The sequence below is a fragment of the Tauraco erythrolophus genome, chromosome 20 (assembly GCF_009769465.1).
Source record: "Tauraco erythrolophus isolate bTauEry1 chromosome 20, bTauEry1.pri, whole genome shotgun sequence".
Lineage (NCBI taxonomy): Eukaryota > Metazoa > Chordata > Aves > Musophagiformes > Musophagidae > Tauraco > Tauraco erythrolophus.
This window is the reverse complement of record NC_141484.1, coordinates 13,980,499-14,004,967: the sequence shown is the minus strand read 5'-3', so window position 1 is coordinate 14,004,967 and position 24,469 is coordinate 13,980,499. Positions and strand designations below refer to the sequence as shown.

At 41.7% G+C, this 24,469-nt stretch overlaps 1 protein-coding gene across 1 annotated transcript; it reads left to right on the top strand.

The window, feature by feature from the left end:
* The first annotated feature begins 14,190 nt into the window (after positions 1-14,190).
* DHRS7C (dehydrogenase/reductase 7C) lies at positions 14,191-22,658 on the top strand. Its single transcript, XM_009981605.2, has 6 exons — positions 14,191-14,344; positions 17,527-17,639; positions 19,061-19,271; positions 19,851-19,943; positions 21,781-21,936; positions 22,450-22,658. Exons 1-6 carry the CDS (start codon positions 14,191-14,193, stop codon positions 22,656-22,658), a joined length of 936 nt encoding a protein of 311 aa, XP_009979907.2.
* Positions 22,659-24,469: the final 1,811 nt, after the last annotated feature.

Sequence of the window (24,469 nt, the reverse complement as noted above, 5' to 3'; positions counted from 1 at the left end):
ACCATTGAACAATGAAAGAAATGCAGCCCTGCAAGTGAATAAAACCAGTTTCAGGGAGTTAACAGAGAGAACAAACAAGTGACCAACTATGTAAAATGCATCATATACCTGCAGATGTGGCGTGAACTTGTAGACAAGTCAAGAATGAGCAAGGTGTGAACGTATGTTAGCAAACATACAAAAATTAGACCAAGAGAATCCTAGGAAGAATCCATCATCATCGCCATCACGAGCTCACTCCTCCTGAGGAAGGACTGGCAGCACTGAGGACTTGCCAAACCATTCCCCACCAGACAGATAGCATCAACCTCAGCAATCAGCAGAGTAGTGGAAAGGCAGGCACAACAGCACAGAGAGACATAGGCACTGGGAAGTGTGTGTATATCTACCTTAACTGTTGAATTATTCAAAACTTTCCATCGTACTATGCTTCTCCTTTTTCACTTTTTCTTTTTTTCTTCTCTGTAAGAATTCAATCCGACTAATAAGAATTGTCTGATTAGACTTTAAGTTTACTAAGAATAAATCATTGGCTGTATGTGTAGGGTGTTTCTTTTTCCCCATTAGATGTTTTGAACATAATAGCACCACAGTAATCAGTGTTTGCAAAACATGAGTTTGTCGTTCACATAGGACAGCTCCATAGAAGAGATACACAGCCTTCTCTTGAAGGAAGCAATCCAGAGAACTCTCTCCTTTAACTGAGGAATAAACCATTGTAAACATCATCTGGCACCTGCCTGGCTACAGAAAGTATGTTAGATACATTTTCTCATTTAGCAAGTAGTTAGGGCATCAAGAGCTCTGACCAGATTCCATGGGTCCAACAAAAGGCACTTCCAGGAACTGCAAGTTTTCTAACAGTGGCCAAAAAATAAAATGTACTTCAGTAAGCATGTGGGCATTGAGACATAGGTCCAGTGCATGCCTGAGAGCATTTTTCCCAACTCTATTCATGCAACAAGAGAATAGCCTAGTGCCACCTTGGAATTAAAAGGTCCTGAATGTGCCACTATATCCCTGACTCAGGAAAAAAAACAGGCATGGCCTTCTGGATACTGACCTGAACAATACTCTGCAGCATAATACAAGGGTGTGGGGTCTTTATGATGGATATACTTACACAAAAAAATCAACTTGTTTTGGGATGACTTTCAAGCAAGCACTCAGCAGTCTCTCATCCCTCTCTGACACTCAGTGACTTTCCCTCTTACATCCTCTCCACTGCCCCCACTTGGAAGAGTGAAGAAAATGAAGTCTATAGAGTAATGGCTATGCAATTTGCAGAGAACAGTTTGAACTTTGTTCACTTGAAGAAGTCACAAAACTCCTTGCATGGCAGGAAAGTGTGTGAACCATGGAGGCTGGAGGTAAGTATAGGCCCACTGTGAAATGGCCTGGGGATCTGAGCCTCCTCCATTCTCTGTCCTTCAGACAGACAGGCATCTTGCAGGGGCTTGGTGGTGCTCTGAGGTATTCCATGACTCTGCAGGGACTTGTTTTTCTCAGGCCTCAGCCCCTCAACTTCACAACTGAAATCCTAAGTGAGCGGTGGTTCAATTCCTGTGGTGGGTTGGCCCTAGCCAACAGCCAAGCACCCACACAGCCACTTACTCATTCTCCTCTTTTGCAGGACAGAGAGAAAATAGAAAGAAGGCAAGAAGATTTGTTCATCAAGACAACAGGCGTCTAATAGATGAAGAAAAAGTTGCACATGCCAACAAAAAACCGTAATGTATTCACTACTTCCTATCAGCAAGCAGATACTTAGCCACTCCTGGAAAGCAGACCCTCAGCATGCTTAAAGGTTTCTTGGGAAGGAAAACGACATAACCACACACATCCCCCTTCTTCTTCCTTTCCTTGAGCTTTTCTTGCTAAGCATGACATAATACAGTATAGAATATCCCTTTTGTCAGTTCAGGTCAGGTGTCTTGGCTCTGCCTCCTCCCAGTTTCTTTCCTACCTCTAACCTACATCCTTTAGCCCACCACTTCTTAGCTGCCCTGCTGGCACCAATCAGCTGCTCAGTTAGTCATCACTGTCTCCATTATTGCACTTTGGGCATGGGTTGCTCTCACTGATTCCGCCCAGCTCTGCTGACACCTCCTGTTCTATAATGATTCTCTCCTCTGTAAGCAGATTCCTACAGGATATGCATCTTCTTGTTTCCTAGGCCTCAAAGGAGACTGCTTTATCAAACTTCCCTCCCTTTTCTTCTCCCGTTACATTTAGGGAAATACTGCATTTGCTGTCCGCGGAGAATAACTTTCTGTTCAACTGGAGCCAGAAGAAAACAGGAGTGTTAACTCAGTTACTGGAGAGGAAGAAAATGGTAAGACTTAACCATGATCCAAGGAAACACAAGCCAGCTGTTCCTAAAGCTAAGGGCAAGCTTATGTGCTATGCAAATTCTAGGCTGAAACAGACTCCTGTCCATGGGCAGGGGGTGTGGAGTAAGGCCCAGGTGGTGCTAGCCAGGGCAATTAAACCCATTAGCGTACTCAGGACCCTGGCAGTACTCTCTATATAATTATTTCTACGACATGGAAATAATACACTGTTGCTATACTTTTATAGTACCCTGGATGGAACTGTATGAGAAAACCTTGACAGAGCACCAGATAGGTGAATAAAAAAAATGCAGTAAAATTTATTTCTAATAGTTTTGACTGTTCTCTACCTGCAGCTATCTACATGACTTACTAAAGCTCCTGGAAAGACAGCACTGCATTTCTGATCCAGGGTTTAATGTACTGTTCTTCACGAATGATGAGAGGATGTGAACCAGAGAAGACTGCTGCTAATGCTGAAAGTCACACAGGACATTAGTAGTTCAGAGCTGCTTCACTTTTCTTCAGAGCTACTTTCACTTTTCTTCAGCAATTCTTCACATTGCTGAAGAAGTTCAGCAATGTGTAAATTTGCACACCTGCAGCACTCCCTGTTCCTCTTTTAGACAGTCAGAGAAGATTTGAAGGGATTATTTAGACCTACCCTCATTGAGATCAATACCAACCCAAGAGCAGAGACAATCACAGAGAGGGAAGAGACTTACACCCACTTTAAGCCCACCTTTTGTCAACTATATGTGAAAAATCAGAATAAGCTACCTTGAAATTTAGACATGGCTATACCAGGCAGCTTCTATTAGTGATAGATATTTATTCTTTCTTAAGTAAGCATAACTGCAGTGATGATGAGCTGGTGGAATTCAGGATCTCGAGAGTGTGGAAAAAGGCAAATAACAGGATCATAATCCTGTGATTCAAGAGAACAGAATTTGGCCACTTCAAGGTCTGCTTATAAGAATCCTGTGGGAAACCATCCTGGACAGAAGAGAGTTCAACCAGCAGAGCCAGTTGATTTTCAAGGATCATTTCCTCTAATATCAGTAAGGGTTCACCTCAAAAAACAGGAAAATAAGAACAAGTGGTAGGAGGCCTGCATGGATGAACAAAGTAGACCTGGCAAAATTCAAATATGAAAGAAAGCATATAATGGAAAGCAGGGTCAGGTGACGCAGGAGGAATACAGAGACATTGTTTGAGTGTGCAGTTATGGAGTAAGAAGGCTAAAGCCCATCTGGACCTGAATCTGGTGAGAGACATGAAGGCTGACAAGAAGGGCTTCTAAAGGTATGTCAGCAGCAAAAGGAAGACTGAAAAAAACGTGGGCCTTCTGCTGAACAGGGTGGAGGGCCTGGTGAAAAAACAACATGGAGAAGACTACGATGCTGAATGTCTTCTTTGTCTTGGTTGTTATTGGTAAGATTTTTCCTCAGGAATCCCAGGGTCATGAGTCAGTGGGAAAGTCTAGGACAGGGCCAGTTGACAGGCTGGAGAAACAGGCTAACAGGAACTTCATCAAATGGAAGAATGAAGTGCTGCACCTGGGCAGAAATAACCCCATGCACCAGTACATGAAAAGGGCAGGCTACCTGTAAAGCAGCTTTGCAGAAAAGGAGGTGGATGTCCTGGTGGACATCAGCCAGCAATGTGTCCTTGCAGCAACAAAGGCCAACAACATCCTGATCTGCATTAGGAAAAATATTGGAGGTCATGAAAGGTGAACCTTCCTCTATATGCAGCGCTGGTGAGACCACATCTTTGCTCCCCAGTTCTTTGCTCCCCAGTACAAGAAAGACATGGTCATCCTGGAGCAAGTCCAGAGCAGAGCTGGAAACATGACTAAGGGATTGAAACAATTGTCATACAAGGAAAGGCTAAGAGAGCCAAGATTGTTTAGCCTTGAAAAGAGAAGGGTTAGGGGACATGTTATTAATGTATTTAAGTACTTCATTTAGGAGAACAAAGAAGATGGAACCAGACTCTTTGCAGTGGTAACTAACTAAAAGGCAAGAGATAATAGCCAAAAAGTGAGATACAGAAGATTCCCCTTAAACATAAGGAAAAAAAAATATTTTACTGTGAGAGTGGCAAAACTCTGGAACAGATTGCACAGATATTTTGTGGAGTTGCCATCCTTGCAATACACATGATGAGTTGTCATCATGCTCAATATACACTTGAACATGACCCCCAAGAAACTTTCTCTAGCTGACACTGCTTTGAGCAAGGGAGTTGTCAACAAGAACACTGATGTTCCCTGTATACTCATAACAAGTCTAGACCATGCAGTCACATAGACATTTTTCTCACCATAAAGGAAGCATCTCCATGGGGTCAGATGACTGGCATTCTAAACAACGTGGATTGAATCAGAGACAGACAAGAAACAGTCTCCAAGGCGAGGCAGCTAATAGCTTTCCAAGTCACATGCCCTATCCCATCATAACAAATACTCTTCTGGTTTCAGTGACTGCAGATGGCTGGAATGGTCAAGAACTCATTTAGTCCCACTGCAGCCCTCCGCGGCAATCTCACCTACTGCTTCCTTGGTCTTCCCAGAAGGAGAGTCATCTAAGGTCCAAGTGAAGTGCTCCTGACTGCCATTTAAGCCCAAGATCTCTTGCTCAGCTTCAGGAAACACAACTTTTTCTCACCTCACTGAGCCCTTTTCCTAATGAACCCCTGCAGTAAAGCACTATGGGTACAATAAATGAAGAGACAAAAATAAGCTCTAGCAACAGCACATTGCCTAAGAGCAAATTTACTCATCTTCCCTCCCTGAGGGTTGACTCCCAGGTGCTTTGCCAGGTGGATATATGTGCCAGAGAAAGGTGGGAAATGAGCAAATAGAGCTATTGTGAGGGACAGGTCAGCTTGGGAGAAATGTAAAGATAAAAGTGAGCTGGGGCTTGAGGGACAGAAAGTTATTTCAGGAATGGTGCTGCATTAAAGCAAAAAATAGATGGGATGGTGCTTGGCTGTTTCAAGCTTGTCAGGTGCTTCTGTAATTGATACCTGCACCTAAGACCTCCTCGATTCTGTTTAGACCTTCTGGAGAAACTAGACCATTGCAGGATAGAGTAACAGAGGTGGCCTCACAATACTTCCATCTCTTTCCTTCTACTTTGCATATGGGCTCTGGGTTTCCTATTTCATAGAATCATAGAACGGTTAGGGTTGGAAGGGACCTCAAAGATCATCTAGTTCCAACCACCCTGCCATGGGCAGGGAAATCCTCCACTACACCAGGCTGCCCAAAGAATCATCCAACCTGGCCTTGAACACTTCCAGGGATGGGGCATCCACAACTTCTCTGGGCAACCGTTCCAGACCTCACCACCCTCAATGTAAAGAATTTCTATCTTATATCTAACATAAATCTGTCCTCTTTCAGTTTAAATCCATTGCCCCTTGTCCTATCATCACACGCCCTTGTAAAAAGTCCCTCTCCAGCTTTCCTGCAGGCCCCCTCTAGGTACTGGAAGGCTGCAATAAGATCACCCGGAGCCTCTCTTCTCCAGGCTGAACAGCCCCCAACTCTCTCAGCCTGTCTTCATAGCAGAGGTACTCCAGCCCTCGGATCATCTTCGTGGCCAATCCTCTGACTCTCTCCAACATCTCCATGTCCTTCTTGGTTTGGGGACTCCAGAGCTGAACATGGTATTCCAGGTGGGATCTCACGAGAGCCGAGTAGAGGGCAGAATCACTTCCCTCGACCTGCTGGTCACGTTCCTTTTGATACAGCCCAGGACACGGGTTGGCTTTCTGGGCTGCCAGTGCATATTGCGGCTCATGTTGAGATTCTCATCCACCAGCACTCCCAAGTCCTTTTCCTCAGGGCTGCTCTCAATCCATCTCCGCCCCAGCCTGTACTAGTGCATGGGATTGCCCCGACCCACGTGCAGGACCTAGCACTTGGCCTTGTTGAACTTCATGAGGTTCTCACAGGCCCACCTCTCCAGCCTGTCAAGGTCACTCTGGATGGCATCTCTTCCCTCCAGCATGTCCACACACCACACAACTTGGTGTCATCTGCAAACTTGCTGAGGGTGCACTCAATCCCACTGTCCATGTCTCCAACAAGATGTTAAATAGCACTGGTCCCAGTACTGACCCCTGAGGAACACCACATCACTGGTCTCCACGTGGACGTGTGAACCATTGACCACAACTCTTTGAGAGCAACCATCCAGCCAATTCCTTATTCACCGAGTGGTCCATCCATCAAACCACGTCTTTCCAGTTTAGAGATAAGGATGTCATGTGGGACAGTATCAAATGCTTTAGATAAGTCCAGGTAGACAATGTCAGTTGCCTCTTCCCCTGTCCATCAATGCTGTAACCTCATCATAGAAGGCCACCAAATTAGTCAGGCAGGATTTGCCCTTAGTGAAGCCATGTTGGCTGTCGCCAATCACCCTCCTTGTTTTCTATGTGCCTTAGCATAGTCGCCAGGAGGATCTGCTCCATGATTTTGCCAGGCACAGAGGTGAGACTGACTGGCCAATAGTTCCCTGGGTCTTCTTTTTTCCCCTTTTTAAAGATGGGGGCCTGTGTTTCTCCTTTTCCAGTCATTGTGAACTTCACCAGATGCCACGACTTCTGAAATATGATGGATAGTGGCTGAGCAACTTCATCTGCCAGCTTCCTCAGGACCCGCGGATTCACCTCATCAGGTCCCATGGACTTGTCCACCTTCAGGTTCTTTAGATGGTCTCGACCCTGATCTTCTCCTACAGTGGGCGGTCTTCATTCTCACAGTCCCTGCCTTTGCCTTCTGTGACTTGGGCTGTGCCGCTTTAGCTCTTGCCAGTGAAGACTGAGGCAAAGAAGTCGTTGAGAACCTCAGCCTTCTCCATATCCTGGGTGGCCAGGTTCCCCATTTCCTTCCGGAAAGGACCTACATTTTCCCTAGATCTCTTTTTATCACTGACATATCTATAGAAGTCTTTCTTATTGCCCTTGATGTCCCTGGCCAGATTTAACTCTATCAGGGCTTTAGCTTTCCTAACCTGATCTCTGGTTACTCGGACAATTTCTCTGTATCCTCCCAGGCCCACCTGTCCTTGCTTCCACCCTCTATAGGCCTTCTTTTGTGCCCCGAGTTGGTCCAGGAGCTCCTTGTTCACCCATGCAAGCCTCCTGGTGTTCCTACCTGACTTCTCTCTCTGTTGGGATGCACCGCCCCCTGAGCTTGGAGGAGGTGATCCTTGAATATTAACCAGCTTTCTTGTGCCCCTCTTCCCTCCAGGGCTTCATCCCATTGTACTCTAGCAAGGAGATTCTTGAAGAGGCCAAGTCTGCTTTCCTGAAATCCAGGGTAGTGAGCCTGCTATGCACCCTCCTGGCTTCTCTAAGTATCTTGAATTCTACAATTTCATGATCGCTGCAGCCAAGGCTGTCCTTGAGCGTCATGTTCCCCACCAGCCCTTCATGTAGTGAGAACAAGGTCCAGCAAAGCACCTCTCCTCGTTGGTTCCTCTATCACTTGGAGAAGGAAGTTATCATCCATGCATTCCAGGAACCTCTGGATTGCCTATGCCTTGCTGTGTTGTCCTTCAACAGATATCAGGGTGGTTGACGTCCCCCATGAGGACCAGGGCTCATGAACGTGACGCAGCTCCTATCTGTCTGTAGAAGGCCTCATCCAGCCGGTCCTCCTGGTCAGGGGGTCTGTAGCAGACCCCTACTACTACGTCCCCTGTCCCTGCTCTCCCTTTAATCCTAACCCATAAGTTCTCAGTCGGGACCTCATTCGTCCCCAGGTGCAGCTCCATGCACTCTAGCTGGTCCTTGACATAGAGGGCAACTCCTCCTCCTCTTCTTTCCTGCCTATCCTTCCTAAAGAGCCTGTACCCTTCTATTCTGACACTCCAGTCATAGGATTCATCCCACCACGTCTCCGTGATGCCAATAAGATGATATCCCAACAGGCGCGCACACACTTCTAACCCTCTTGCTTGTTCCCCATGCTGCATGCATTGGCATAAAGGCATTTTAAGTTGGGCCCCAGATGAATCTCACTTCCTGGCTGGAGCGGCTGGAATTCCCTCCTTCTGTTCTACAGGTACTTCCAGCATATCTTTACCATTCTTGATATTCCCCCCCTCCCCCTTATTTTCTCTTAATACAGAATGACAAGATTGCTGAAATTGGAAGGGATCTCTGAAGGTCATCAGGTCCAACCCCTCTACTCAAGCAGAGTCAACCTGAGGCTACCCAGGGCCTTTTTCCTATGTCTTTTGAATATCTCTAGGGAAGGAGACTTCACAACCTCTCTGGGCAACCCATGCCACTGCTAACAGAGAAGCATCTCCTATTGTTCAGAGGGAGCCTCCTGTTTTAGTTTTGTGCCTGTTGCCTCTGGTCCGATCAGTGGGCATTACTGAAAAGAGACAGCCTGTGTCGTCTGGGCACCCCTCCCTTCAGTATTTATATACATTGATACGAGCCTCTTCTCCAGGCTGAACACTCCCAACTCTCTCAACCTTTCTTCATAGGAGAGATACTCCAGTCCCTTATCATCTTGGTGGCCCTTTGCTGGACTATCTCCAGTATGTGTATGTCTGTCTTGTACTGGGGAGCCCACACTGAACAAGTACTCCGGGTGTGGCCTCACCAGTGCTGAGCAGAGGAAAGGATCACCTCCCTCAACCTGCTTGCAACATTGTTCCTAATGCAGCCCAGGACACCTTAACCTTCTGTGCAGCAAGGGCACATTGCTAGCTGATGGTCAACTTGGTATCCTCCAGGAACCCTGATCTGTTTCTGCAAAGCTGCCTTCCTGCTAGGTTGCCCCCAGCATATACTGGTGCAGGGGTTTTTCCTCCTCCTCAGGGCAGGACTTTGCTCTTTCCCTTTGTGAACTGCATGAGGTTACTTACAGTTTCTGCAAGGTCCTCTGGATGGCAGCATGACTCCCTGGCATATCAGCCACTACTTCTGGTTTTGTGTCATCTGCAAACTTTCTCAGGGTACACTCTGCCCCTATCATCCAGATTTTTAATGAGATGTAAATAGGATCAGACCAATATTGACCCCTGGAATACTCTGTTAATTACATGCTCTCAGACAGCCTCCTGGGTCAAGCACTTCAGGGAATTTCAGATCTCCTTCAAGTTTCAGGTTTGGACACACATTGTTCAGCTCTGGAAGAGTTCCTGGAGCTCAGCTCCGGACAAATGGGTTGTGGATGTAGAGATGTTCAGAGCTAGGTAGGGGAGAGCGAGGGCCTCGCTTTTGTTCCGGTTTCCCAGTAGATGACTTACCCTTTTCATGGGATCTGTGCTCTGAAACGATTTAGAACGATTTTTGTCTCTCTGCTGTTTCCAGAGGTGCTCAGTAGGTGGCAGTGCAGAATACATTGCTCGGTACTCCATCCGACTGAGAGTTGTTTGTTTGGTATTATGGTATGTCTGCATTTTTCCGGATGACTCGGGCAGTCTTTACAATTGCTCGTTATTATTAATAGAGATATTAGCATCTTATTATTACAATCTTACACATTGTTGGTTCTCTAGGTCTTTCAATCAACTTTTTCCTATTCTTGCTTTTACATTACTTGTATAATTGCTCTGATTCATTTGGGAACAAAGCAAATAAATCACTTGGAACCTCTATAAATCCTCTCTCTTTGCTGTGCACTTTTTTTTTTTTTTTATGTTTCATCTTCGAAAGAAAATATTTCCAGGACTCTGAATAAATTAAATGAACAACGCATCCTGTTCCATAAAAGGAACAAACCAGTTTACTTACTGATAGGGAAATGCATATCTGTTTATTTAAAGCTGATGCTTTGAAAGTAAGTGAAGATAGATGGAGCTTTAGCAGTGACAGAAAATCAGATTTCCTCTCTGCCTCTGCAGGTGATTTGGCATGACTTCTCAGTTCATTTGACTTCATGTTTTTACATTCTCCCGTAGAAACTGATGTAAATTTCTGGACACCATGACCATTTTGCATTGGAAAACAGATATTTATTCATATCTGTCATTCACTTTGGAGTCTTTTTAGCTAGAAGTGCACACGTTTTAAACGTTGGCACATTATATGAGTCTGTGGTTTGGAAATCTTAAATCATGGTTTCTTTAGCAGGTAAGTTCATTTTCACAGGCTGGAATATGCATCTTGATTCCCAATGTCATTAGCTTCTAGAGGAAGTTAGATTTACAAACTACGTCTAAAAGTTCTCTCCTACATCTTCTTGAATAATTTCTATCCTTTCCCATTCATTGAAAGCTAACACTGTCCTGGTACCTGTAGACCTAACACTGAAGTCTGTTCTTTGTTACAACACTCCAGTATCAATGACTCTCTGTCATTTGTAGACTTGTCATTCTCTCACTGGAGATGAAAATTAGAACATAGAATTTAGATTGCCAGTTACACAGCACGAACAGGAGTATTGAATCTGGTTGTCAAAATTTACAATTTTAAGACTGTGATACAATTTTTTGAAACAGCAATGCAGGAATGATTTATGGTAAACCACTAATTTCCCTAGAACCACAAAGGACAACCTATAACTGTGAATGTCAGGTTAATGGATAACGTCTCTCTACAGGATATGTAAACTTGCATCACTTACCTAAAGTTGATATGGTCCTGAAATTGCTGGGAAAGAGGTGCATCTGCCTTGCAGATACAAAGAGTGGAAAGCAATTTGCAGCATCTGGAAGTGCAGTATGCCAGCCTGGTCTGTGTTCCAGCACTCAGCTGCCCACAGCAGCTCTGTGTGATGCACTGACTCCCAAGCCAGCTTGCTCAAAGACATTTTCCTGACACATACGTACATCATCCATATTGCTGAACAGTGATTATTTCTAGCAGACTTTGGCCTCTTCAGGGATCTGCTTGGTAGAGTACCATGGGATAAAGTCTTGGAGGGAAAAGTGGCCCAAGAAAGCTGGTTAATATTCAACGATCACCTCCTCCAAGCTCAGGAGCAGTGCATCCTAACGAAGAGAAAGTCAGGAAAAAATACCAGGAGGCCTGCATGGATGAACAAGGAGTTCCTGAGCCAACTCAGTCACAAAAGGAAGCCTACAGAGGGTGGAAGTAAGGACAGGTAGCCTCGGAGAAATACAGTAGAGAAATTGTCCAAGTAGCCAGGGACCAGATTAGGAAAGCTAAAGTCCTGATAGAGTTAAATCTGGCCAGGGACATCAAGGGTGACAAGAAAAACTTCTGTAGGTATGTCAGTGATAAAAGGAGGACTAGGGAAAATGTGGGCCCTGTCTGGAAGGAAATGAGGGACCTGGTTACCTGGGATATGGAGAAGGCTGAGGTACTCAATGACTTTTTTGCCCCAGTCTTCACTGGCGAGTGCTCTAGCCACACCACCCAAGTCACGGAAGGCAAAGGCAGGGACTGGGAGAATGAAGAACTGTCCACTGTAGGAGGAAATCAAGTTTGAGACCATCTAAGGAATCTAAGATGCACAAGTCCATGAGACCTAATGAGATGCATCTGCAGTCCTGAGGGAACAGGCAGATGAAGTTGCTAAGCCACTATCTATCATATTTGAAAAGTTGTGGCAGTCTGGTGAAGTTCCCACTGACTGGAAAAGGGGAAACATATGCCCCTTTTTTAAAAAGGGAAAAAGGGAAGACTCAGGGAACTACAGGCCAGTCAGTCTCACCTCTGTGCCTGGCAAGATCATGGAAGATGTGTTCCTGGAAACAATGCTAAGCCCATGGGAAAAAAAGAGGTGATTGGTGACAGGCAACATGACTTCTCTAAGGGCAAATCCTGCCTGACTAATTGGTGGCCTTCTACAACAGGGTTACAGTGTTGGTGGATAACAGAAAAGCACCTGACATCCTCTGCATAGATTTGTGCAAAGCATTTGACACTGTCCTGCATGACATCCTTGTCTCTAAATTGGAGGGACATAGAATGGACAGATGGTCCACTTGGTGGATGAGGAAACAGCTGAATGGTCATGTACAAAGAGTTGCAGTCAACAGCTTGATGTCCAAGCAGAGACGAGTGATGAGTGGTCAGTATCGGGGTCAGTAGGGGCTGTTTAACATCTTTGTCAGCGACACGGACAGTGGGATTGAGTGCACTCTCAGCAAGTTTGCTGACAACACCAAGCTGTGTGGTGTGGTCTCATGCTGGAGGGAAGAGATGCCATCCAGAGGGACCTTGACAGGCTGGACAGGCTGGAGAGGTGGGCCTGTGTGAACCATGATGTTCAAATGCAAGGTCCTGCATGTGGGTCGGGGCAATCCCAAGCACAAGTACAGGCTGGGAAGAGAATGGATTGAGAGCAGCCCTGAGGAAAAGGTCTTGGGAGTGCTGGTGGATGAGAAGCTAAACAATGTGCGCTTGCAGCCCAGAAAGCCAACCGTATCCTGGACTGCATCAAAACAAGTGTGGCCATCAGGTCAAGGGAGGGGATTCTGCCCCTCTACTCTGCTCTTGTGAGATCCCACCTGGAATACTGTGTTCAGCTCTGGAGTCCCCAACACAAGAAGGACATGGAGTTGTTGGAGAGAGTCCAGAGGAGGGCCACGAAGATGATCGGAGGGCTGGAGCCCCTCTGCTATGAAGACAGGCTGAGAGAGTTGGGGCTGTTCAGCCTGGAGAAGAGAAGACTTCGAGGAGACTGTATAGCAGCCTTCCAGTACCTAAAGGGGCCCTACAAGAAAGCTGGAGAGGGACTTTTTAGAAGGGTATGTAGCGACAGGACAAAGGGCAATGGTTTTAAACCAAAAGTGGGTAGATTTAGATTAGATCTAAGGAAGAAATTCTCCACTGTGAGAGTGTTGAGGCACTGGAACAGGTTGTCCAGAGAAGTTATGGCTGCCCCATCCCTGGAAGAGCTCAAGGACACCTGATGTAGTAGAAGGTGTCCCTGTCCATGGCAGGGGAGTTGGAACTAGATGATCTTTGAGGTTCCTTCCTACTCAAACCATTCTATGATTCTATGATTCTATGGTATCTGTTCCTTGGTTTTGAAGGCCTATCATTATCATGGAGTTTATACAAATGTTTTTATGTGTAAAGTGAATTGAAACCCAATGACAAGAAATGGAGAGAATCCTATGAACAACTACAACTGAAGGCAAGACAGAAAGGTATATGTTTTTTTGTACGGTTGAACTCATACTGTACTAAGAGCTTTTACATGTCTGTCCAGCCTGTTGGACGAGATAGGTCAGGCATGCAAATCACACTGTAGATGCTATATTTACTTTTAAAGCATCTCTGTCACATGGCTATTCATAGCCATCGCATTCAGGGCAAGTAGCCTCAACAAATGCAATGCTCTATGGAATTGCTAAAGGACTGTAATTAAACCTATAATACAAAACTCTACAAAAATACAAAATGCTTCATTTGTATCTGGAGTCTTCATAGCCATAGTAAGTGATTCTATTTTCTCTACCTTTTAGAACAGAAAACACTTCTATTATGTGTTTTATCTGCAATTAGGATTAAAAGCCCTTTATCTCTTTTCCTATAATAGCTATATCATTAAAAATTCATTGCTGTATTTTAGCCTATGTTTTGCCTCAAGGCAATATTTGTACTAAAATTCTATTATGTTTTTGCCAACACAGTAATTTTGAATAAAAGGAATCCAGGTTTGGTTAAACATTGCAATGATGAGGAAGAGAGTCAAACAATCAATACTAGTCTGTTTATTAAACAGTAATATTAAGCCATTGATTTGAAAATAAGCTTTGCACTGCTTCAAGCCTTTGACATGTTGGTTACCGGATTTTCTGTATATGAAAACATTGCTTTTTTAGATAAGAATAATTTGAAAAATAATGAATGCATGTTGTGATTACTGTTGCTCTCATATGGTCTTTTGTTTCCCACAGAGATGGGTATTCTTGCAGTACCTGCTCTACTATTGCTTCTTTTAGGGATCAGTGGAATTATTTATATTTATCAGTCAGTCAAGTGGCTATTGTCCAAGTCAGCTGTGCAAAACAAAGTGGTGGTGATCATGGATGCCATCTCTGGACTGGGCAAGGGTGAGTTGTCTCATTTCTTCTCAGTGTCAGAGAACAGACACAGCCAGAGAACCACTCTCCAGGTGATAAAATGTGCCTGCTTTACCTTGTATGTGTTCATAACTGCCTGGATGAAACAGAAGTTAAGAAATCTATTTTTAAACAAATCCTATGATTTTTAAATGTACATTTTTAGTCTCAGCCACAGGAACTGCTGGTAAACTTTTAGCAACTGCAGAGCTTTGTATTTATTTAGTTCCATAGAATGAGAGGTTTTGTAAACAAGTTAAGAATGCTATTTTTAGCATTTGCTACTTTGAGATCTTATTACATAGGCTGTCACTGCAGGGTAGCAGCAAATCAGTATGAACAGGTGTCACCTTACTCTCCACATGTTCCTTTTCAGCCCTTAAAGACTTCATCATTTCCTGCTCCCAGTAAATGACAGTGCACACTTGTCTGTCCCTGTTCACATCTCTGCCCCCTCTAACACTCATGTTACTCCTCCTCTCTTGACATCCTCCAGTACCTCCAACTGGATTGCCTGGCTATGTGTAATGGTGGGTTCAGTGCATGAAAGGAAAGGGTATGTGATAATCATCTATTTATATAACCTATTTGCCTGGGTGGCCATCCACTTGGCATATATTTCTTCTTGGCTCATTTCTCCTGCCTACACGGTGCTGCCAGATTAAAGGTACAGAGTCATATATTGCTTTGTACAGTCCTGCTCGAGGCATCACTTGAGGGGCAGTAGATGCAAGTGTTTGACAAGGTAACTATAGCTTGAGGCTACGTTTTGGCATTTTCAGTTAAGACTTACTGTATGTTGGAAACCTTCCACTCACAAGCAGAAAACAGATGGGGAAAGGAAATGTTGTTGCACAATTATTCTTTAGCAGATCAGAGACCTGCAACAGAAATGCACACTATGCTGGCAGGGATTGCTCTTTGTCAGAGTCTGTTAGGACAAGGTATGAAATAATTCTGACCTCCAGATCCCATCTGGTCTTTCCTTTTCCCTAACATGCTCCAGTTTAAGTTGAAGATAATATTAGCATGCATTTTCTTTTGTTGGTTGTATTTCAGTATTTTTGTTCGGATACACATCATTTAGAGTTCTCCAGCTGAGACTGGGTGTCTTGTAGAATCGTAACGTGCCTGGAGATTTCTAGAAAAAAGTCCTTCTTGGAGCAGGCACATTACCAGTGCTAGATCTGATTGGGTGTGGCTTCAAGCCAAATCTTGGAAACCTCCAAGGATAAAGAACATTAATTGAACATTTCTTCGAATATCTTGCTCCAGCACTGCATGACCCCTGGGGAAGATTTTCCTAACTTCTGCCTGTCCCTTGAGGGTAAAAAGGCAATTGCCTCCCTTGCTCTCTGCACCCTTTTTCACATAGATGAAAAAGGAGGTAACTCAAAACAATTTTATTATCCTAAACATATCTACTGCCACTATCCCATAGGGTGTTATCAAGAAGTTATTTGCAGGCTTGAGTGATTCCAAATGATGCAGAACTTACTGTGCAGTCCACTCATGCATATGCTTTAAAATACCAGCTGACTGGCCAGCTGCTACATATTTGAGCTCTTAGGCAACAGCAAAATTCTTTTTCCCACATGCCAGAATTTCCTGACTAAAGATTGCATTCATCAAAGTTAGAAAAGAGGAACAAAAACTATGATGAATGAAGATGTTTGCAATGGTTTGTGGTTGTTATTTAAACCTGATTCCTGTTTCTTCTTGGTGCTATAACTCAGAAAAGTCCAGGATAGTTCTAGAGGAGAACATCATTGGTTCCCCTTTTCCCTATTATTACTATTCATATAGTAGTCATATTTTATTCACAAGGTTGCCCCAACTGTTATGTTTGTAGGAAAAATACTGGTCCTAGTACTGACAAATTATTTTTTGGGTTTTAAATCAAAAATATTTCTGTGCTAGAAAAAAAGAAAATTAAAGACATTCATAAAATTACTGTTGTAAATAATGAAAAAGAATACATAAATAAAAGTCTCCAGCTGCACAGATTTACAAAAAAAGAGTGGATCCAGAACTGCTTCCAAACAGATACGAAGCATCTAACATGAGTGTTTAAGAAATCTAAGATGGGCATATTAGCATAACTAGATTTGCCTGTAGGTATTGAAATCTGAAGAAAATGTTTTTGAAAGACAGACAGCTATAGCACTGGGGTTGTACTGTTACCCATTCAACAAAGGCCATAGGAGCTAAGATAAATCAACAGGCTGGAAAGGCATAAGAGTAATTATAAGACCATATTCCCATTCTTCCCATGCTGAATATGTAACTGTCATACAGATTTGATTTAGGGACCAAATACAAATATGAGGGCTCCAAGGCTGAGAGCTTTTTGGAAGAACTGATTAGGAAAAAAAACATGACAGGAAAAATAACTCCTGATTTCCAATTCTACCAGCATACATAACGCACTGTCAACTAATTGTCTGGGTGCAGTGGGCACATCCGCGTCCTCAGGTCTATCTGCAAGACATTATCTATTCCAAGAAAGAAAAGGCGGGCAATTGTGTACTTTTCCTTGTCAGGGCAACAACCTTGTCAGATTCCTGGACTGAGAGCCACAGTTTCTGTTCAGCTGAGCTAGAACATGCACCCTGTAGCAGCCTATAACAGCCAGAGGGATACAACTATCAATGAATTCCTAAAGATTCCCTTGAAAAATCTATGCTCCATGTTTTTAAACACATGTCTTTGGTCAAACTGACACAAGAGTGAGGAATATATTCTCAAAAAGATGCTGTTTGTATTGTAACAACCTTAAGCGTGTATTTTTGTATATATTTTTCTTTGCAGCAAGTGTGTCTGTAGGTGGAGGGAGTTAAGAGAGGAAGATAATCAGAACAATTTTTCTAACTCAAACCCATCATCCATTAATGAGCATATTGTTCTTTTCTTAATTAAATTTGCATTAAATCCCATGACTAAACAGTGCTATTAATTGTGAATTATACCATTACATTAAATTGTAATTTATTACTCACATATATATTATTGCCTTTTAGTGCTTCCTTTTTTCTCATATATATTTATTATTTAAAAATTAATGAATTTTAAAGCATAGATTCATCATTAGCAAAAACAGCATCTCATTTCAAGCAAAATAAACAAAATCAAATTGTTATTATTACTGCTTTTTGAATATATTTTTCTCCTAGAATGTTCTCGAGTGTTTCACACAGGAGGAGCAAGGCTTGTACTGTGTGGCAGGACATGGGAAGAGTTAGAAGCCTTGTATGATGCTTTAATTAGTGTGGGAAATCCCAGTATGGTAAGTATTCCCTCACTCTGCTTTGAAAATTCACAATTTGAAGTAAACACCTGGCTCAGGTACACAAAGAGCTTTTAAATCCAGTAAAACAAGGTATGTGAAACATGATTCAAAACATGATTCACTGCTAGTGTTGATTTTGGTCACCAAGGTAACATAGTCAACATAGTTCAGAGAGAGAGAGAGAGAGACACCTCTGAAGGTCTTCAGCATGATGCCAGAAGTATAAATCAGAAATCCTGCTCTCTTGGGCTAATTCAAGGCAATTACTGTAGAGCAACTGAGTGGTCCTGCATTTTGAACAAGCCATCCATCTAGAAATGCTAGGCAGAGGAATTTGCCTGTCAATTTGGATGAAAGGGATTCAAAGTGCTTCATTTAATCAAAGGAACGATCGTCCATTTTTCACATAATTAGAGTGCTCAAGGAGTGAGAGACAGGTCTAAATATTGAATTAATTGTGAGTTTCTTCACTACTTCAGAAGAAGTCCCAGCTAGAAGGGTGTAGGATAATATGAATGAGTGCCCTTTCCTCATTATCTTATCACTGGATCACCATGTAAATAGACATGCAAGGCTGCCCCTGCTACCAGTTCTTTGGAAGGTGTTTCTTTGATGCTCATGGAAAAGCTTTCCCTCTGACACCAACAGATAGCTGATTCATTTCAGTGGACAGGTGTTCTTGAAGACATCACACAAATTCTACAGCCATTGCTCACCAGACCAATAAATATTTGCATTTGACCTTTTTTGTTTTCGGTGAGCTTCATTCATCTGCATAAATAACCAATAAAAGTAGTGTGTTCAAGTTAGTCTGTGCAGACTCAACTAGGAAAAAATAATAAGGGATCTGCATTACATCGTCTTAGTAATATAGTAAGAGAAGATATTCAGATTTCATTCCTCTGTCCCATAGCTGATGAAGTCTACATCTTTACAGAAATCGTACAAATGTAAACTCTATTTGGATAACCTATAGCTGAAGAAACCATTCCTACCTTGCAACTGCCCCTCATATGTATGTAAATTATCTATCAAAGCACTATATCCTAGATTCTGTGGTCACCAAAGTTCTCCAGAGGGCTGCTTATGGAAAAACCATACCTTGGAGTGGTAGGAGTCAGTCCCTGTGTCTACTATCTGTCTCCACCCATTACAAGAAAGAAAGAACTCAATAGGGTGTAGCTAGTCCAGTTTATCCTTCCCATGGTGTTCTGCTTCATCTGGATTTCAGAGTCTACGAAATACCCATTGCTAACCACCTTCCTTCTAGAGTGGGTTGAAAGAACAAATCAAAGTTTTTGTAAGAATGATAAAAGCACTTTCTTCAGATAACAAAGTAAATTAATTTACGAGACAAGTAAGTATAAATACATTTTTATAATAACAGGTATCCTTAAAATAAGTCTTTTCTTTATTAGACATATGCACCAAAGCTCTTACTTCTGGACATCTCAGACATAAACTGCATTCAAGATGTAGCTAGGGAAATCCTGAATTGCTATGGCTGTGTGGATATACTGATCAACAATGCAAGTATGAAGGTGAAAGGAGCAGTGCAGAGCATTTCATTGGAACTTGATAAAAAGATAATGGATGCCAACTATTTTGGACCTATAACATTAACCAAAGGTATTTTACTTTTTTTTTCCTGTTTTACTGTTGCCGTTTAAAGCTCAAGATCCAAGTCATTGGCATTACAAATGAAATTTGCACTTATTTTTTCCTTCTTCACTGTAATCAAAAACAATTCTGTGAAAATCGATGGACTGAAATTGAGGTAAAGAAGATCAAAATTGAAGTGCCTGGATTTGGAAATAGACTGATCAAGAAATGTATAAGCAGGTGTTTGAAAGACAGACTTTTTTTTAAAAAGTCTGCTTGTTCTATTTTGCCTATGGTGACTCCTTTATTTACACGCTTACTGCCTTTGTTACAAAGACATTTTTTTTTAGAACTTTTGCAAGAATAGAGATAAGCTGAGAATTAAATTTGATAATACTGCACCCGAATCTGCATGTAGAATCAAGTGAAGTTTAGAAGATGCTCAATTTCCAGCTACTGGAATTTGTGATATTTTTGATTGCAGTATTGAGACAACCTTCATTAGAGTTGTGCTACCTACACTTCCGCTGTCACTTCTTTTCACTAAATACATTAACCTCATTTAATTATGTGGCTCTTTTTTTTCTTTATTTTTATTTTTTTCAGCCATTCTTCCCAGCATGATCTCAAGAAGAACTGGCCACATTGTTCTAATTAATAGTATCCAAGGAAAAATAGGAATCCCATTTCGTGCAGCTTGTAAGTGATATACAGCAAAAATGTACATTCTAATGCATAAATCATGAGTGTTCCATTGCAGTGATAATGGATTATTAAAAGTGCTAATTTGCATCCTAATTCAATAAACCACAATATTTGGCTGAAAAATTTTCAAAGAAGTGAAACTCAAAAAAGAAGAGTTAAATTACTCTCTTTTAAGTATAACTGAAGTGTAAGTACTCTCTAAGGTACTTGAGGACAAGAGGATATCAAATGTGACAGTAAGGTTTTTTTGTGATCTTAGGAGATGTTCAGAAAACAGCAAACTTGTACGTCCAACACCTGTGCTGGGCATGTTAGTAGAAACCATAATGAAGAATGAAGTAGTGTATAAATATAACGTACTGGTAGACACTAGCTAGTGCTTTGTAAAGGGACACTCATGCACTTAATGGATTTATGGGCAGGAGTTTAAAAGGAGATGTAGTAATTGTATTCTGCTTGACTTTCCACAAAATTTTCAAGGTCTTTCATCCAAAGCTCCTAATGAAACCAAACTGTCCTGAATTATGATGAAAGATCTTTGCATTAATGAAATACAAAGTTAGTGAGCAGAAAATATAGACTAGATGTAAACAGACATTTTTAACTATGACAGAAGGTCAGAGTGGATGATGGGCTCTGAATTAAAAGGTCTGTGAGATCTCAGGATTGTGACTTCTGGTTCCAGGAAAGGAAAATACAATACAGTGACAGAAACCATAAGGAAAGTAGTGGCGAAAAAAAGTAAATCCTATCTTTATGCCTTTGTATAAATCTATGCAGGGCCACATCTTGAACATTGTGCACAATTCTGGTCCCCCATCTCAAAAGAAGTATAAGAACTACAAAAAAGTCTCAGAAAAGACACAACACATTGATGGGACATCTGGAATGGTTTCTATCTAGGAAATAGCTGATTATGTCAAGATACATTACATGTGTATAAAATAATGAGTAGCAGAAGAGCAAACAGAGGTGGTTTTTACAATGCCTCTACCAATATCTATGTTCCTTGATATTAATCTGCCAAAAGGCGGAATTTCAAAACAAATGAATGGAAAAACTTCTTTCCATTCCTGGAGCCCACCTACCATTTTTTAGATTATGTTATGCATAAGTGGATTTTCACTGCAAACTGAGTCAAATACAAAGTGGACAAGTGCTTTGCAGCTCTGCTGCACTTAACACATAGTTCTGTTTTTTGGTCAAGGTTCACATACACATTCACATCCTTGTTTAAGACCATTCTCAATAGAAAGGAACTAAGAGTAGTTAAAAAAGTTCTTAACATTCAGTTACTTTAGAATTAACTTTAATATTAAAAGAATCTTGGATTACTGCTGCAGGGCAAAGACCTAATTAGTTTACAAAACATTAGTACTCCTGCATTCCAGAAACGGACCTGTATTTCACTGCATTTTATTGATGTATCACAAACTGCAGCAACAAATGGTGTGGAGACTCATCTCAGGGACAGCTGTCCATCCATCAAAGACATTTTTAAACTCTAGAGACAATAGAAGCATTGCTCTTTAACCCAGGACTTAATATTTCTGATCGGGAAATTCAGACATATGTTCTATGACAGGTATAGGGAGACTGACTGCATACCTCATGCATAATTATCCTGTACAAATAATTTTCTTTTGTTTATTTTAAATATGTCATATGGTAATTTCACTGGGTGAAATAATTCACTGTTCTGTTTCCTTTTGGCTGGTCATTCCGTGCTCAGTTATCCAAACAATCATGTTTTATGGTGCTCTATCATAGATCTATGTCCATGCATTCATATATCCAAACATATATATGTGGGGTTTTTTCTTTCTTTTAGATGCTGCTTCTAAGCATGCTGCTGTGGGCTTTTTTGATTGTCTTAGAGCTGAAATGGAAGAGTTTGATATTTCTGTCAGCACTGTGAATCCAACATTCATCTGTTCATACCATCACCAACCAGCACCCGGCAACTGGGAGGCATCTATTTGGAAATGTAAGGTTCGATGCATCGAGACAGACAGTAGATGAGGCCCATATAGCAGTATGGAGGCTTTTCCCAGGGAGAAGAAAGGAGCATAGGAAAAAGAATGAAAATGACAGAAAGGATCAACAGGTTAGAGGAGCAAAAGAAAAAAGAGATTGGAGAGATCAGATGAGCCTGGTGAAAAGAGAAGGAACATGGAGAGAGACAACATGTTCCTTCCTATTGTTGTTTGAATGACACCAGGGCAAGGGGAATCGAGGTTGAGCAGAGCATGAGAGGTCCCAAGGGATAGTATCACTACACTCAAGTTGCTCCTTCTCTTAAGGACTGTGAGGATTTTACTTCAAATTATAAAAAGTTCTCAAGGACATACTGATGAGGAGAAGGGAAGGGATAAGGGATTGAAAGCATGTAGGAATTTAACTAATTTGACTGATGAACTACCTGTGTATGTTTTCACTACCATTCGCTCAGATTCGTCTGTCTATCTGCCTGCAGCTCTCACTCCTTTCTGTGTTACAGTCTTTTTCAGAAAGGTGGCATATGGTGTGCATCCAGTGGAGGTGGCAGAGGAAGTCTTGCGCACAGTGAGCGGTAAGAAGCAGGAAGTACTTATGGCAAACCCTATCCCCAGAGCAGCAGTTTACATTCGCACCTTCTTTCCTGAGCTGTTTTTTGCCATTGTTGCCTCAGGGATTAGGGAAAAGCTGAAAACAGAAGAAGAAAATTGATTTTGTTCAGTTCTTTTCCCCGATTTTGACCTGAAAAAAGTTTCAAATGTCAATGATTTCTGCTTCTCATTATGGATAAAGGTTCAACCTTCTCACTATGAATAAAGCAGAAGGCTTTATTAAACATGAACCATCCAATGTCTCTGTTAGTGATTCACTATCATTGATACACGTTCGTCTGTGGGACTTCTACTCTTCTGCATTTAGTGAATATGACAAGATGTCATTGTTTGAGTTGCAACAGTATGGAAAAAACTCTACTAGGGACTCTATTACTCTTAGAGTGATTCCCAATCTAAATGGGTAGATCAAAGTTTGGGGACCTGCAGCAACTTATCAGAACAGTCTGTCAGTGCTAGGACTAACAGGAATTTACAGGAATTTACAGGATGGGGAAGTAGAGAGATGTGAGAGACAGAGAAGTTAAAAATCAGTGGAAAATGGGGTTAGAGCCTGGATCAGTGTTCCTCAGATGTACTTTTTTGAAGTATTTGCAGGATATGCAAATGGTGAGCCCAAATAAGGGCTTATCTAGTTCAATATCTCATCTATGACAGGACCCTGGAGTACATGCTTAAAAGAAATTATAAGAATGGGACCAAATATGGAGAGACTCCTTGTATTATATGCTCCCAGGTTCTGTTAATCTGCTATGCAGTTTGAAACAGAATCTGTCTCTGCATCTTGTTAAACTATGATTTTTTTCTACACAGATTTTTCAAATTCTTTTTTTAAATATTCCACCTTCGAGGAAAGGAACTAATCATATATTAAAAAAGACTTCCTTATGTTTACTTTAAACTTGATGTCAGATAATATTCTCTGATATCTCTTGCTTCTTTTACTGTGAGAGACAAAAATTAATGTTACTCAATTCATTCACTCGCAGTGTTTCATGCCCATCATATTTTCCATGCAGTTACCTGTTTTCCAAGTTGGAGAGCCCTGGTATTTATTCACTGTCTCTTTACGAGATGTCCAGATTATTCTTGTTCTTTATATCTTTTCTTGGTTAACCTTACCTTCTTTTCTTTTTTCCTGTTTTCTTTTTTCTTTTTTTTAAAAAAAAGACTTTCTATTGGTAAGAATCATCAACCATGAAAAGAATTCTCAGTGCAAGGAAATATATAGTTATCATCTTGCAGGGACTCTAAACTTTTGTTGTATCTCTAATTCAATTGCTCTGGTGTCAAGAAACATGCATGCATCTACCTCACTCAGGGAGGTAGTTCACAACTAGTGAGAAGTAACCAGTTCCTGCAGTACCTGCTGGAGCTTCATCTATTTTCTGTTGTAGCACTGGGCTTCTATTGTTGTTTGAATGACTATATCTTAACTGCAAAGTCAAATATTCACTTAGTCCAAAATTTTCTTGCTCCTCACTAGAACTTATTCCCTCAAACAAGTGGTCTTTTGCTGTGTTCGCAATTATGCTTGTGTCTGTACCTCAGCAACAGCCTAACTCTTCACAGCTCCCCAAAAGCAATATATGGAATGACTGGATAATTTCATCAGAAAAAGATCAGCGAATCAGAGGACATCACAGCTAAACAGGAATCAATATTGTCTGGCCTTGTTGTAAAAACAAGTGGATCACGTCTTAAAATAAGCTGAATAATCCTTCTGCTCCATTTTGCACTTTCTAGATACCAACAGAAATTCTTCATTGGTTTTGAATATTTCATTTTAAAAATGTGGAACAGTTAAGAAACAGCAGTGAAAAGCAGTGAGAGTGACAAAGGTGAACACCTGTGATCTATCAAGATATTTTTAAAGAACACCTGTATTTTAATCTAGAAAGTAGAAGAAAG

Bases quoted from the DNA above. Each gene is read 5' to 3' on its own strand.
- DHRS7C (XM_009981605.2), top strand. From the start codon at position 14,191: ATGGGTATTCTTGCAGTACCTGCTCTACTATTGCTTCTTTTAGGGATC. The intron at 19,944-21,780 runs GTAAGTGATATA...TCTTTCTTTTAG, and splicing joins AATCCCATTTCGTGCAGCTT to ATGCTGCTTCTAAGCATGCT. The intron at 21,937-22,449 runs GTAAGGTTCGAT...TCTGTGTTACAG, and splicing joins GGAGGCATCTATTTGGAAAT to TCTTTTTCAGAAAGGTGGCA.